The sequence below is a fragment of the Muscardinus avellanarius genome (genome assembly GCF_963383645.1).
Source record: "Muscardinus avellanarius genome assembly, chromosome: 11".
Taxonomy (NCBI): Eukaryota; Metazoa; Chordata; class Mammalia; order Rodentia; family Gliridae; genus Muscardinus; species Muscardinus avellanarius.
This window is the reverse complement of record NC_137797.1, coordinates 86405190-86420033: the sequence shown is the minus strand read 5'-3', so window position 1 is coordinate 86420033 and position 14844 is coordinate 86405190. Positions and strand designations below refer to the sequence as shown.

At 40.2% G+C, this 14844-nt stretch overlaps 1 protein-coding gene across 3 annotated transcripts in view; it reads right to left on the bottom strand.

Moving 5' to 3' along the window:
* The window catches only part of DENND5B (DENN domain containing 5B), a gene marked incomplete at both ends in the record, with an annotated part of 170963 nt that overhangs the window by 98123 nt on the left and 57996 nt on the right, over window positions 1–14844 (bottom strand). For all 3 annotated transcript variants that reach the window (XM_080706507.1, XM_080706508.1, XM_080706509.1), the window contains one exon: window positions 3469–4135. In XM_080706507.1, coding sequence (XP_080562633.1) covers window positions 3469–4135 — 667 coding nt within the window. The remainder of the gene's footprint in view (window positions 1–3468; window positions 4136–14844) is intronic.

The window sequence follows — 14844 nt, the reverse complement described above, 5'->3', positions numbered from 1 at the left end:
CCCACAGCCCTATATTTTTATTCTTTATTTTGAAACAGGGTCTCACTGAGTTGCAAAGAGCCTCACAAAGTAGCTGAGATTGACTGCGAAACTATGATCCTCCTGTCTCAGCCTCCCAAGTATGGGGGTTACAATGTGCGTGACCATACCTGGCTGACTACTTAATTTTTTAAAAGCCATAGTTTAAATGTAGTAATATGTTGGAACTTCAGAACATTAAGTATATGGAACTAATAAAACTAACAATAATTACAATAGCATCAACTATCTTCTGTCAGTGTCAATTATACCCTAAGTACTTTGAACAGGTTTTCTTATTTAGCCTTCATAATAAATCAGTGGGGTCAAGCGTGGTGGCGCACGCTTGCAATCCCAGCAGCTGGGAGGCTGAGACAGGAGGATCTGAATACGCGAACAGTCTCAGCTACTCAGTGAGTCCCTCTGCAACTCATTGAGACCCTGTTTCAAAATACAGAATAAAAAATTGGGCTACAGGTATAGCTTGGAGGTAGAATGCCCCTGGGTTCAATCTCTAGTAACACAAAATAATAATAATAATTAATAATAATAATAATAATAATATCCGAATTGGGCATGGTGGTGCACACTTATAATCCCAGTATTTGGGAGGCTGAGGCAGGAGGATTGTGCAGGTTCAAAGCCAGCCTCAGTTACTTAGTGAGACCCTATTTCCAAATAAAACAAAATAGGTCTGGGAGTGTAGTTCAGAGGTAGACAGCCCCTATTCCCAGTACCACAAAATCAATCAATCAATCAATCAATCAATGGGGTAGAAGGCAAAAACTCTTATCCCTACACAGATGAGGGAACTCAGGAATAAGTAACTTATCCACAGTTAAAGTTAAGAGCAGAGATTTGAACCCAGGATTGTTATGAGTTCCAAAACCAATATAGGCTGAGCAAACCTAATCCAAAAATCTGAAATTTGAATTGCTACAAAATCTAAAACTATTTTAGCACTCACATATGACTCTCCAACCCTATCATCTATAAGGGAAAAAAGACAGAAAGAGAGAATTAAGTTAAAAATTTCTGCTCCAAATGGGTGGTTTATAGGTTATGATGAGCACTCAAAAAGTGAAGGCAGTAGGAGAGGAAAGAATTTAGACTGACCGTCAAAGAACTTCCTGACGGCAACGAGGCACTGGAACACATTATCAAAAAATATTATGCAGGATAAGGTGAAAGAAAAGCAACCCTGTGAGGGCTGTCAACACACAAATAGTGTCAACATACACTCAAGATGGGAAGTACAAATATAGCCTTCTTGGCTCAGCCAACATATTTTAAAATAGAAAAATTATAAAAAATACAAAGTGAGAAAATAAGCTTGACAGCAGCAGTCAGGAGACTACACTATAATCCTGCCAGCCTAAAACAAGACAGCAAGATGCTAGCTCAAATACTGTGCCATGTTTGTCAAAGGATCCATCAACGCACAGGTATCATTTTATAATTTTCTTTAACTTATTATCCATTGAGATGCAGTATCTCTAATTCTTCTGTAAATTTATGGATTGGAACTGTTATCCTATTCTAGGCTCAATAGTAGTCAATGTAAAGTATTGGTAAAATAAAACCCAGCTTGTTGCGCTGGGCGTGGTGGCACATTCTTGTAATCCCCGCGCTTGGGAGGCTGAGACAGGAGGATCGCACAGTTCGAAGCCAGCCTCAGCTACTTAGTGAGGCTCTCAGCAACTTAGTGAGACCCTGTTTCCAAATAAAATATAAAATAGGTCTGGGAATATAGCCCGGAGGTAGAAAAGCCCCTGAGTTCCACCCCCAGCACCACCAAAAACAAACAAACAAAACAAAAAAAAAACCCAGCTTGTTAGTTTTTAAGTATCTTGGGAGTACTATGAATAAAAGGTATATATACAAAGATAACTTTCTCAGACTTAAAAAACCACACATCCACACAAACACAACTCTGGCAGAATTGTTTGATCTAGGAAAGTCATGTCTGTTATACATCCGGCCCCTTCTCTTTCTTACTCATGTCCAATACTATTTCAGTCAAAGGGCCAAAGCGGACTGCCTCAAAACACTGCAGAGTTCACAATTTAACTTATTCCTTTCCAGAGTCTGCTGAATTTTCATTTGAATCTGTACTAACTTGTAAAGAATATGGAGTCTAGCCAGGTATGGTGGCACATGGGATTACTCCCAGTATTCGGGAGGCTGAGATAGGAGGACCCAGATTTGAGACCAGCCTCAGCAACTTTGCAGACTCAGTAACCTAGCAACCTAGCCTGTTGCAAAACAAATAAAAATAAAGGACTAGGGCTATAGCTCAGAGGTAGAATGCCCCTGGGTTCAATCCCAAGTATCACGAGGTTGGGGTTGGAGGAGAGAGCGAGAGCGAGAGAGAGAGAGAGAGAGAGAGAGGGAGAGAGAGAGATTTTGAGATTATAAAGTCTATATATTCCTCCTGAGAGTAACAGGTTTCTCTCTATTCTCTTTATATCCTACCCGGGCGTGGTGGCACATACTTGTAATCTCAGTATTTGGGAGGCTGAGACAGGAGGATCTGGGTTTGCAGCTAGCCTCAGCTACTTAGTGAGGCACTATGCAATTTAGTGAGACTTTGTTTCAAAATAAAGAATAAAAAATCAGGCTGGGGTATAGCTCAGAGGTAGAATGCCCCTGGGTTCAATACCTAGCACCACAGACAGACAGACAGACAGACACACACACACACACACACACACACACACACACACACACACACACACTTTTCTCCTTTTCCTCCTTCCTTCGATACTGGGGATTGAACCCAGGGGCCTTATACCATTGAGTTGTACCTCCAGCCCTATTCTATTCTATTTATTTATTGTACTGGGGCTAGAACCCAGGGGTCTTCTACCTCCAGCTACACCCTCAGACCTGTTTTATTTCTTATTTGGAAACAGGGTCTTGCTAGGTTACTGAAAGCTTCACTAAATTGCTGAAGCTGGCTTCAAATTTATAACCCTCCTGACTCAACCTTCCAAGTACTGGGATTAGAAGCATGTGCCACTATACCCGGATCCCTTTTTTATTTTTATCTTGAGACAGGGTCTCCCTATGTTGAGAAGACTGTCCCCAAACCTGCAATCCTCTTTTCTCAGCCTTTCAAGTACTGGGATTTCTGGCTTGTAACACTCTGCTTGGGCTGGAAAAAAAAAATGTATCTTCTATGATGATTTATATTATCAGGAAAAAGGCTAGTTCCATTAAAAAACAAAAAAACAAAAAAAAATGTGTCCAAATTGGTCAAGATAACACTTTTGTATTCCTTTCTGTTTCTCTTTAGAGCCACCGACTACTCAAAGAAAAGCCACACTGCAGCCTCTGGTCCCACCCACACCAGATCTTTTTACACAAAACTAGACTTCTGACCATCAAGTATACGGTTCCAATAATATATCTCAAGAACACAGAGGTGGAGGACAGACGTACACCTACCTTGTGAGTAGAGAAGGATCTGCATTTCTAAAAGAACACAGGTAAATACCTGCACCAGGTTCTCCACTCCCAGGAGCTCAAAGGCCTCTCGAAGAGGGTAGTCAGAGAGGGGAAGTTCATTGGGCCCAGGCCTCTGGCAGATGACAGGTTCATAAACGCCATAAAACTTCAGCGATCTCCCTGGAGGTGGCAGAGGCACCTCATAAAGAATATTATGGATATAGCTCTCAAGTGGCAAGGGTGGTGGCTGCTGTGAGGTAACTGCCTTGTAAAGCTGGATGAGGAATTTCTTGCAGGCCTGCATGAAAGGCAGTGGTGTGATCAAGCATATGCTTTTCGAAACATACAGGGTATCTCTGTTGATATCATAGGAGTTGTATCGCTGAAGTTTCAAGAGAGAAGTCGTATCGCCCTCCTCGATGCTGCTGGCCAGTGAGTCCATGCTGCACGAGGATGAGGCGCAGACGCTGCTGTAGTGCTCTGCGTTGTGCATCTGGTAGAGCGTCTGCATTGCTGTGCAGATTTGTTTACTTGTGACTTCTTCATAAAACGTGAGGACAAAGCCATAGGTGCGAGAACCATCTTCCCGAGTAATTATAAACGAGTGGAACTGAGGGTCCTTATGGTCTGTCTGTGTTCTGAAAGACAGCCCCTTAGGCATGCACAACTGTGGGGGAAAGGGAAAAGTGCATCAGAAAGCAATATGCAAATAACTTCAAACAATAACAAAAGGTTTGTTTTATAAACATATCAGGATTCAACAGAACAGGTTTTGTACAGATTTAACTTTAGCAATAGCTTTAAATCAGAAATACACCATTCACTCTTAATTTACACGTAGACAAAGTTATTCTTGAAATAAATATATATGGGAAAGATATTCACTGTGTGGTTATTACATGGAATGGTTTAATAAGAATGAGACCTTTGATTTGGTCCCAGTAAACCTCCAACCAAGCTGTGACCTTGAACAAGCCATGCACCCTCTCTGAAGGTTAAGTTCCTCTATCTGGGACAGTTGCAATAGCATTGACTGGAAAATAAGGTATGCAAGAACACTTTATAAATTTTTAATTTTAAGTCCTATTTTTGTATTAATGATGATAATATTTCAGAGGATTAGGGAAACAGGTGAAGATTCAATTGATAAAGAGACAAGAGTTAAATAAAATAAAAATAAAGCCAGGCACGGTGGCCCACAGCCTTAGGAGGCTGACACAGGAGGATCATAGGTGAGGACAATCTCAGCAACCTGGTGAGACCCTATTTCAAAATAAAAAGGGGAAGAGGCTACGGATGTGGCTCAGAGGTAGACAGCCTATGGGTTCAATCCTTCAAGATGAAAATAAATGAATAAGTAAAAGTATCATCTTTGCTGTTTTATTCTTTGAAAAATAAACTTAATCAAGACACACCACCATGCCCAGCTAAGCTACTCCTTTATTGTATCTGTATAATATGCTATAATGCTATATATCTTGTTAATCAAGAGTGTTTGAGCTGGGTTTGGTGGCATATGCATGTAATCTCAGTATTTGGAAGGCTAAAACAGGAGGATCACAGTTCTCAGCCAGCCTCAGCTAATACTTAGTGAGGCCCTCTGCAACTTGGTGGGACCATTTCAAAATAAAGAATAAGCCGGGTGTAGTGGCGCACACTTGTAATCCCCTTGCTTGGGAGGTGGAGAGAGGAGGATCACGCAGGTTCGAAGCCAGCCGCGCTGGATTCCAGGAACTCCAGTACCACCAATAAAATAAAATAAAATAAAGAAAGGACTGGGGGTGTACCTCAAAAGTAGAATGCCCCTGGGTTCAATCAGTACTGCGCGCACACACACACACACACACACACACACACACACACACACACACACAGAGTATTTGATGAGGCTGGGTGTGGTGGTACATACCTATAATCCCAGTACTTAGGAGGCTGAGACAGGAGAATTAGAGGTTCAAGGCCAGCTTCACAAATTTAAGGAAACCCTCAGCAACCTACTGAAATCCTGTTTCAAAATGAAAAAATAAATAGCTCAGAGGTAAAATGCCTCTGGATTCAATTCCCAGTAACACACACAAAAAAAAAAAGCAAGGAAGGAAGGAAGGAAGGGAGGGAGGGAGGGAGGGAGGGAGGAGAGGGGAGAGGAGAGAGAGAGAAAGAGGGAAGGAAAGAAATCTTGAAAATAATTTTTTTTTAAAGCTGGGCATAGTAGCGCATGGTGGCGCATGCTTGTAATCCCAGCATTTGAAAGACTGAGACAGGAGGATCATGGTTCACAGATAGCCTCAGCTACTTAGTGTGGCTCTTTGTATCTATGAGAAACCCTGTTTCAAAATAAAGAATAAAAAATAGGGCTGGGGGGGGTAGCTCAGAGGTAGACTGTCCCTGGGTTCCATCTTCTGTACTGCAAAAAAAGAAAAAAGAAAAAAAAAGAAAAAAAAAAAAGCTAGGCATGGTGGTACAGGCTTGTAACTGTAGTACTTGGGAGGCTGAGAAAAGGAGGATCACTGCTTCACAGCCAGCTTCAGCAAATTTGTGAGGCTCTCTACAATTTGGTGAGACCTTGTTTCAAAATTAAAAAATAAAGTAGGGCTGGTGGTGTTGCTCAGAGGTAGAATACCTCTAGGTTCAATCCCCAGTACCCCCCACACACATGATTTTCTGAAATAGAAGGGTAGAAATAAGACATTGTGGATCATTTACAATAGAGATTATACTCTAGGTATTGGGAATTACACAGGATTGAGTCAAATTTGGGAACAAAATTACACAAAGAACTGAAGATGCTATATTTAATATGTTTAAAATACATGAGAAATTAAAATTCTTTGAAACATTATAAATAAATTATAAGAAATTAGAAGCATACTAAGAAAAACTGAACTTAACTATATTTGAACATAACATTCATTTTATATATTTCCACTTTGCAGTATACTTTTTCACAGAAATAATTTTATCATATATTACTATTATATTTTCTTTTTCCAGATTTAATAATTCATCTGGCACAAAATATTGATGTCCTCCCAAATTCCTACATTGTCAAGAAAACACAATTCCCTTTAAAAGTTAGCTGTCCTCCACTCTAATTTGTCAATATTAATTAAATGTCTTTAGAAGCTGGGTATAGGGGCTGGGTGTGGTGGTGCATGCTTGTAATGCCAGCATGTGGGAGGCTGAGATTCTCCTGTCTCAGCCTCTCAAGTACTAGGATTATAGCCGTGTGCCACCAGGCCCAGCTTTGAATTTCACTCTTTACTTCACATTCCCATCAAGATGTCTATAAGCATATCCAATTTAACATGTCCAAAACTGAAGTCCTGATTTCTTCCTCCAAAACTGTTTTCTCTCAGAACAGTCTTCCCCATAACTTTCATGCATCCATCTAGTTTACCGTGTGTGTGTGTGTGTGTGTGTGTGTGTGTGTGTGTGTGTGTGTGTGTGTTACTGGGGATCAAACCCAGGGGAATTCTACCTCCAAGCTATACCTCCAACCCTATTTTTTTAAATATTTTTTATTTTAAAATAGGGTCTCACTAAATTGCAGACCTGCAATTGCAAGTCTGAAACCCTCAACCCTCCTGTCTTAGCCTCCCTCCTACTGGGATTACAAGTGTGTGCCACTAAGTCCGGCTTACCTAGGACTTTTAAAAACCTTGGAATAATCTTTGGTCTCTTTCTTTCATTCCATTGTCTAATCCATCAGCAAATGTTACCAGCTTTATATTAAAAAATATACTCAGAAATTAATTACTTCTCTTTTTACTCAAATCATTCTACCTCACTAAAAGCCCAAAGTTGTTCCAATGACCCACAATGAGGCCCTCTATTACCCAGCCCAAGCACCTCTCTGCCCTCACCTCCCACGACCCCAACCCCTCAGCTCACCGCTCAACCCCAACAGCACTCAGCACAGGCATGCTCTTCTGTGTGCAGGGGTAGCATGCTCCTATCCACATCTGGTGTTCCCTCACATGGAAACTGTCTTCCCTAGGTATCTACATGGCTCACTCCCTTCGGCAGACGGCTCCAAGAATATTCCTATCTCTCTTGCAGCACCTTGCCACACTCTTATTAAGAGGTAAAATCTGCCCCTTTCCTTGAACCTGGGTGGTTGCAGAGAGTGCACACACAGGGAGTGGTAAACTTTTTCTGTTTACCACAGAGGATCACAGGTTTGAGAACAGCCTCAACCACTTAGTGAGGCCCTTTGCAACTCAGTGAGACCCTGTTTCAAAATAAAGAAGAGCCAAATAAATATTTTAGATTCTGTAGGCCAGAGTCTTTGTCACAACTACTCTACAACTGTAGCACACACAGGGAGCCGGGCGTGGTGGTGCACGCTTGTAATTTCAGAATTCCGGAGGCTGAGACAGGAGCACTGGTGGTTCGCGGACAGCCTCAGCTACTTAGTGAGGCCCTTTGCAACTCAGTGAGACCCTGTTTCAAAATAAAGAATAAAATGCTGGGCGTGGTGGCGCACGCTTGTAATCCCTGCACTTGGGAGGCAGAGACAGGAGGATTGCGCAGGTTCAAAGCCAGCCTCGCTGGCTTAGGAGACCCTGTTTAAAAAAAAAAAAAATTATATATGGTCTGGGAGTGTAGCCCAGAAGTAGAAGGGGGTTTCCAGGAATCCCTGTAACACCAATAATTAATTAATTAATTAATTAATTAATAAAAATTAGGGCAGGGGGTGTAGCTCAGAGGTTGAATGCCCCTGGGTTCCATCCCCAGACTTGCGAAAAACAAACAAAAAAACCCCAAAAAAACCTGGCCGGGCGTGGTGGCGCAGGCTTGTAATCCCCGCGCTTGGGAGGCGGAGATAGGAGGATTGCACAGGTTCGAAGCCAGCTGTGCTGGCTTAAGAGACCCTGTTTCCAAAAATAAAAAAGTATAAAATAGGTCTGGGAGTGTAGCCCGAGGTACAAGGGCTTCCAGGAACCCCAGTACCACCAAAAATAAATAAATAAATAAATAAATAAATAAATAAATAAATAACCCCCCCAAAAAAAACGCACATAGGAATGAGCAACTGGCAGAACTTGGACAGGGGATCACGGTTACCCAACCCCTGGCCTACTCAAATGCAACAGCAGTGACAAGTGATGCTCAGTGACTTTGAAGCACAGCTTAAAAGGCAATACCGTTTCCACCCCTCTTGTTGGTCACATTCTGGCATGCCTGTAATCCCAGTACACAGGAAGCTGAGATAGGAGAATTGCTGGTTTGAGGCCAGCAAGTAGTAACTTAGACACTATATGAAAACAAAAAATAAGCGAGGTTGGTGGCGCATGCCTGTAATCCCAGTACATGTGAGGCTGAGACAAGAGGATCACAGGTTCGAGAACAGCCTCAACCACTTAGTGAGGCCCTTTGCAACTCAGTGAGACCCTGTTTCAAAATAAAGAATAAAAAATGGGGATGGGGTAGTAGCTTAGACGTTGGAGCCCCCGGGTTCCATCCCCAGTACCAAAAAAAAAGTTATTTACTGAATAAATAAATGAACGAACAAGAAAACAAACAAAAATAACAGCTTTGGGTACAGGACCAGATTTATTATCAATTAAGCAATGCAGAAACATAGTCACCTGAAAAGTCAACATTAAGACTTAATTTTATGGATAGGCTTTTTTGACATCATAAGCCACAAAATCACAGCTTGCACACAGCTGCCAAATATTCCTTAATAATTTGTAGCTTTCTTGAGCATACATTCAAATATTTATAAAAAAGCTTGCTAAAATGTGTGCTCAGAGTGAAGATGCTACAGATAACAGCTGTAAGAATTTTTCTTATATGCTCTTTCTCCAGATAAAAAAGTAAAATTTATATCTCTATAATATATAGTTATAATTATAGGCATAGTGGTGCATGCCTGTAATCCCAGGACTTAGGAGGCTGAGACAGGAGGATCTAAGATTCAAAGCCAGCTTCAGCAATTTGGTAAGGCTCTTAGCAACCTAGAGAGAACCTGTTTTCAGATAAAAAATAAAATAGGGTGGGGGTGTAGCTCAGAGCTAGTTCAATCTCAGCAACACACACACACCCCCCTCACACATACACACATATATGTACAAATATTTACATATAAATATGTTTCTAATCTATATATATTTGTATTTATAATATATTTCTAATTTATATATATATATATATTTTGTAATCTGGGAACCATGAATTGAAAAACATTATTGCTTCTTCTTTCTTTTTTTTTTTCCTTATGATACTGGGGATTGCATCTAGGTGTGTTCTACCTCTGAGGTACACGCCCTATCCTGTTTTATTTTGAAATAGGGTCTCACTAAGTTGCCCAGGATGACCACTGACAATCAAATAACCTTTTTTTTTTTTTTTTTTTTTTTTTGGTGGTACTGGAGGTGGAACCCAGAGGCTTCCTACCTCCGGGCTATACTCCCAGACCTATTTTATACTTTATTTGGAAACAGGGTCTCACTAAGTTGATGAGAACCTCACTCAGTAGCTGAGGTTGGCTTCAAACCTGTGCGATTCTCCTGTCTCAGCCTCCCAAGTGCAGGGATTACATGCATGCGCCACCACGCCTGCCGTGACAATCAAATTACTTTAGCTGCAAGTAAACTAAGAATATTGTCCATGGATCAAGTTACCAAATGTCTTTAATTCGCTTTCTCCACCCTTTGAAACAGTTTGTTAATTAATCAATTTGTTTATTCTTTTTTCCTTTCCTTTCCTTTTTTTTTTTTTTTTTTTTGAGGGAGTACTAGGGATTGAATCCAGGAGCATTCTAACTCTGAGGTACTATATCTCAGCCCCTTTAAAAATTTACTTATTTATGTATGATGTATGTATTTTTGCAGTACTGGGGACTGAATCTAGGGGCTATCTACCTCTAAGCTACACCCCTAGCCCTATTTTGTTTTGAAACAGGGTCTCACTTAGGTTGATGAGAGTCTCACTACTTGCTGAGGCTTTTCTCATTTTTTCAAACCTGTGATCCTCCCATCTCAGCCTCCCAAGTGCTGAGAATACAAGTGTGCACCACCACACCTGGCTTTTTAAAAAAATTTAATAAGTTTTGGGGTTTGTTTTTTTTTTTTTTTTGGTGCCAGGGATTGAAACCAGAGGCTGTCTACCTTCAAGCCACACTCCCAGGCTGATTTTATTTTATACTTGAAAATGGTCTCACCAGGTTGCTGAGAGCCTTGCTAAGTTGCCAAGGCTGGCTTCAAAACTGCAATCATCCTGTCTCAGCTTCCCAAATACTTGGGTTAAAAGCACGAATTACCATACCTAGCTCTAAATTTAATTAATTTATTTTTATTTTATTTTATTTTTTGCGGTGCTGGGGATTGGAACTAAGGGCACTCTACCTCCGAGCTACACCCTTAACCCTATTTTTTATTCTTTATTTTGAAACAGGTCTTACTGAATTGCAAAGAGCCTCAACTAAGTAGCTGAGGCTGCCATCCTCCTGTCTCAGCCTCCCAAATGTTAGGATTACAAGTGTGCGCCACCACACCCGGCTTTATACTCTTCATTTCTGTCAAAGACAAAAGCAGTAAGCCAATAGAGAATATCTAATGAAAGTATATTTTTTTATTCAGGTAGGTGGCTCTCAAGAAACTTAGTGAGACCTTGTTTCCAAGTAAAGAAATAAAATTGGGCTGCAGGCATAACTTAGAGGTAGAAGGCCTCCAGGTTCAATCCCTAGTACCAAAAAAAAAAAAAAAAAAAAAGAAAAAAAGAAAAAAGAATAAAAAATAGGGTTGGGGATATACCTCTGGGTTAAGTCCTGATACCACACACCAAAAAAAGAATACTTACATTTCATATAACTTGCTTTTTGTTTGTGTGGTAGTAAGCACCCAAGGGTGCTCTGCCTCTGACGTATACCACAACCTCTTTCATTTTTTATTTTGAAACAGAATCTTGTTAAGTTGCCCAGGCTGGCCTTGAACTTGAGACCACACTCAGCTCATATAATTTGCTTTATTTATTATTTATTTATTTACTGAGATACTGGGGATTGAGCCCACAGACATTCTACCTCTGAGCTACATCCCCAGCCCTATTTTTTATTCTTTATTTTGAAACAGGTTCTCATTAAATTGTAGAGGGCCTCATTTATTGGCCAGGATCCTGTAATCCTCCTATCTCAGTCTCCCAAGTACTGGGATTATAAGTGTGTGCCACCACACCTCATTTATTTGCTGTTTATTTTTATTTTTTAATTAACTTATTTTTTATGGTACTGGGAATTGAATACAGAGGCATTCTACCTCTGAACTACACCCCTAAACTGATTTTATTTCTTGTTTGGAAGGAGGGTCTTACTAGGTTGCCAAGAGCCTCACCAATATGCTGAGGCTGTCCTAGAACCTATGATCTTCCTGTCTCACCCTCCCAAAGATTACAAGATTACAAGTATGCACTACCATATCCGGCATAACTTGCTTTTTTTTTTTTTTTTTTTTTTTTTTTTTTGCGGGTCTGGGGATAGAACCCAGGGGCATTCTACCTCCGAGTGACACCCCCTGCCCTATTTTTTATTCTTTATTTTGAAACAGGGTCTGAGTTGTAGAGGGCCTCACTAAGTAGCTGAGGCTGGTCGCAAACCACGATACTCCGATCTCAGCCTCCTGAATGCTGGGATTACAAGTGTGCTCCACCATGCCCGGTTCACTACACATTTTTTTTTTTTTTTTACAGTTCATGAGATTTAAATATTTACTGACAAATACTGAAGTTCACAAATTTACTTACACCAAACTAAAACCAAAAAGCTCATACCAATCATGAGAAAATTTAAATATTTATGGTTATCACATATTTGAAATCAAGTCTCCTTTTCAAAGATCAGTGCTTAAGAACTGATTAACCAACAAAATTACCATTTTTAATAAGAAACCAAAAGCAAAATATGACATTTTAGAAAAAAAATTAGAATTAGTTTCAGCCGGGCATGGTGGCCCACGCATGCTTGTAATCCCCGCGCTTGGGAGGCAGAGACAGGAGGATTGCGCAGGTTCGAAGCCAGCCGCGCGCTGGCTTAGGAGACCCTGTTTCCAAATAAAAATGTAAAAATAGGTCTGGGAGTGTAGTCCAGAGGTAGAAGGGCTTCCAGAAACCCCAGTACCACCAAAAAAAAAAAAAAAAAAAAAAAAGTTTCATAATGAAAGTAACTCATTTAAAAAAAAACACAACTTTTCTAAAATATAAATAGAAAGGTTAATTACACAGAAAAAATACTACATACCTTAACTTTAAAAAAGTAGAGAAAAAAGCTACTTTAATTATATACAGACCTAAGATTAATCCATGCATACTTTCATAACTATCCATGTATATAGTTTAGAGATAATTGAGCTTTCAGACCCCTGTGTTTGTTAATTTTATTTCCTACTTCAGTAAAAAAATGATAATGCTTTCATGATATATTACATATAAAGCAAGATAATTTTTAGTAGTAATTTCTCTGAGAGATATGGAAAACTTACAGCAACATTCTACAAAGCAAAGCATACTGTGAAGCATGGAGTGACCACAATGTTCTCAAGGTCAAAATGTGTGACTTTTATTTAAATTTTAAATTAGCAGACTGCTTAATTAATCTAGACAGTAAACAAAGCAGACTGAGGCAGGAAATAAGTCTAAACTGCTAAGATCCCACTTTGGCCTCAGCTTCTCCTTTGAATTCTTACCAACACAAAGTTAAAGAAAGTCTGCTCATTCCCAGTCCAAGAACAATAGAAAGTAAAAACTTGTCACTCACTTGTTCCACTAACAACATTTCCTGTAAAAATGAAGATGGCTGGTGCACCTTTGTAATCCCAGCGTTTGGGTGGCAGAGACTGGAGGATTGCTGTTTGCGGACAGCCTCAGCTACTTAGTGAGGCCCTCTGCAACTCAGTGAGACCCTGTTTCAAAATAAAGAATAAAAAATAGGCCTGAGGGTATAGCTCAGAAGTAGAATGCCCCTGGGTTCCATCCCCAGTACTGAAAAAAAAAGATTGGTGCGTATGATAGCACATACCCATAGTACCAGGTCTTGGGAGGCTGAGACAGGAGGCATACAGGTTTGAGGCTAGCCTCAGCAACTAGTGAGACTCTGATTCAAAATAAGAAATAAAATAGGCCTGGGGGTCTAGCTCAGAGGTAGAATGCCCCTGGGTTAAATCCCTAGTATACCTCCCCAGTCAAATAGGGTTGGGCATGTACCTTGGAGATAGGATGTCACTGGGTTCAATTCCTCTGACCTCCCCCTTCCCCACAAAAAAGAAATTAAGATCTATCTGCCAAAATATTATATAAATAGTCATGGATGCCAATATGCAGATTACCTCAAAGAGGTCTGAAAGTGGATTGGGGGAAAGACTAGGAGAACTTTGGCTCTATTTTGCAATGCTTTGTTTCATTTAAAATGAAGCCTCCTGGCACTTGAGAGGCTGAGACCAAAGGATCACAGGTGTGAAGCAGCCTCAGGAACTTAGTGAAGCTCTCAGCAGCTTATGGAGACCCTGCTTATAAATAAAAAATAAAATAGGTCTGGGGGGATAGTTTGGAGGTAGGAAAAAAAAAGGAAGGAAGGAAGGGAGGGGGAAGGAGGAAGGGAGGGGAGTGGGTGAGGAAGCTGGGTACGGCGGTACATGCCTATATATAATCCCAGTACTCAGGAGGCTGGGGCGGGAGGACTGTAAGTTTGAAGCCATCTTAGGAAGACCCTCAGCAACTAGTAAGACAAGACTGTTGCAAAATAAAAGAAAGGGGCTAGGAGTATAGTTCCAAGATAGCCTCCTTGGGTTCAGTCCTTAGTGTAAACAAAATAAAAGGTAACATGCCAATCTTGATATATGTTAGTTTTAGGTGTTAGTATATAATCATTTATATTATTTTCTGTTACATGATATTTCAACTTATTTTTTCATAAAAATCTCTGAATCAGTAACCAAGAAATAAAAAGCAATTAATTCAGAAACAATTTCACCTGTCATTTATATTTTGTTATACTTGCGTGGCATCGTACACACAGACTTTTTCATTTTACCAAGTTCATTGCTTTGGATACTGAATTTATGTCTGAAGTTAATGACTTTTATTCAGAGCGCCACTGTTTCTTGGAAGAGAAATGACTGATAGTACAGAAGGGGATGACTCAGAGTGGGATTTTGCTAATGGCAAGACAAAGCTTTATGTATTTTGGTGAGAGTAAATTATAGCTTCATACAAATGTACTTGCTGATAAATCAAAGAGGAATTATGGGTAGTAAATCTATGACCCAAATACAAGCTAGTTTAATGGGATACTTTTCAGAGTTTAAAAGAGTGCCAGCAAATCCTTTTAGATTTGCAGCAAAAAAACAAAATGCTGTGTGGTGCTTAACCATCAAAACACAG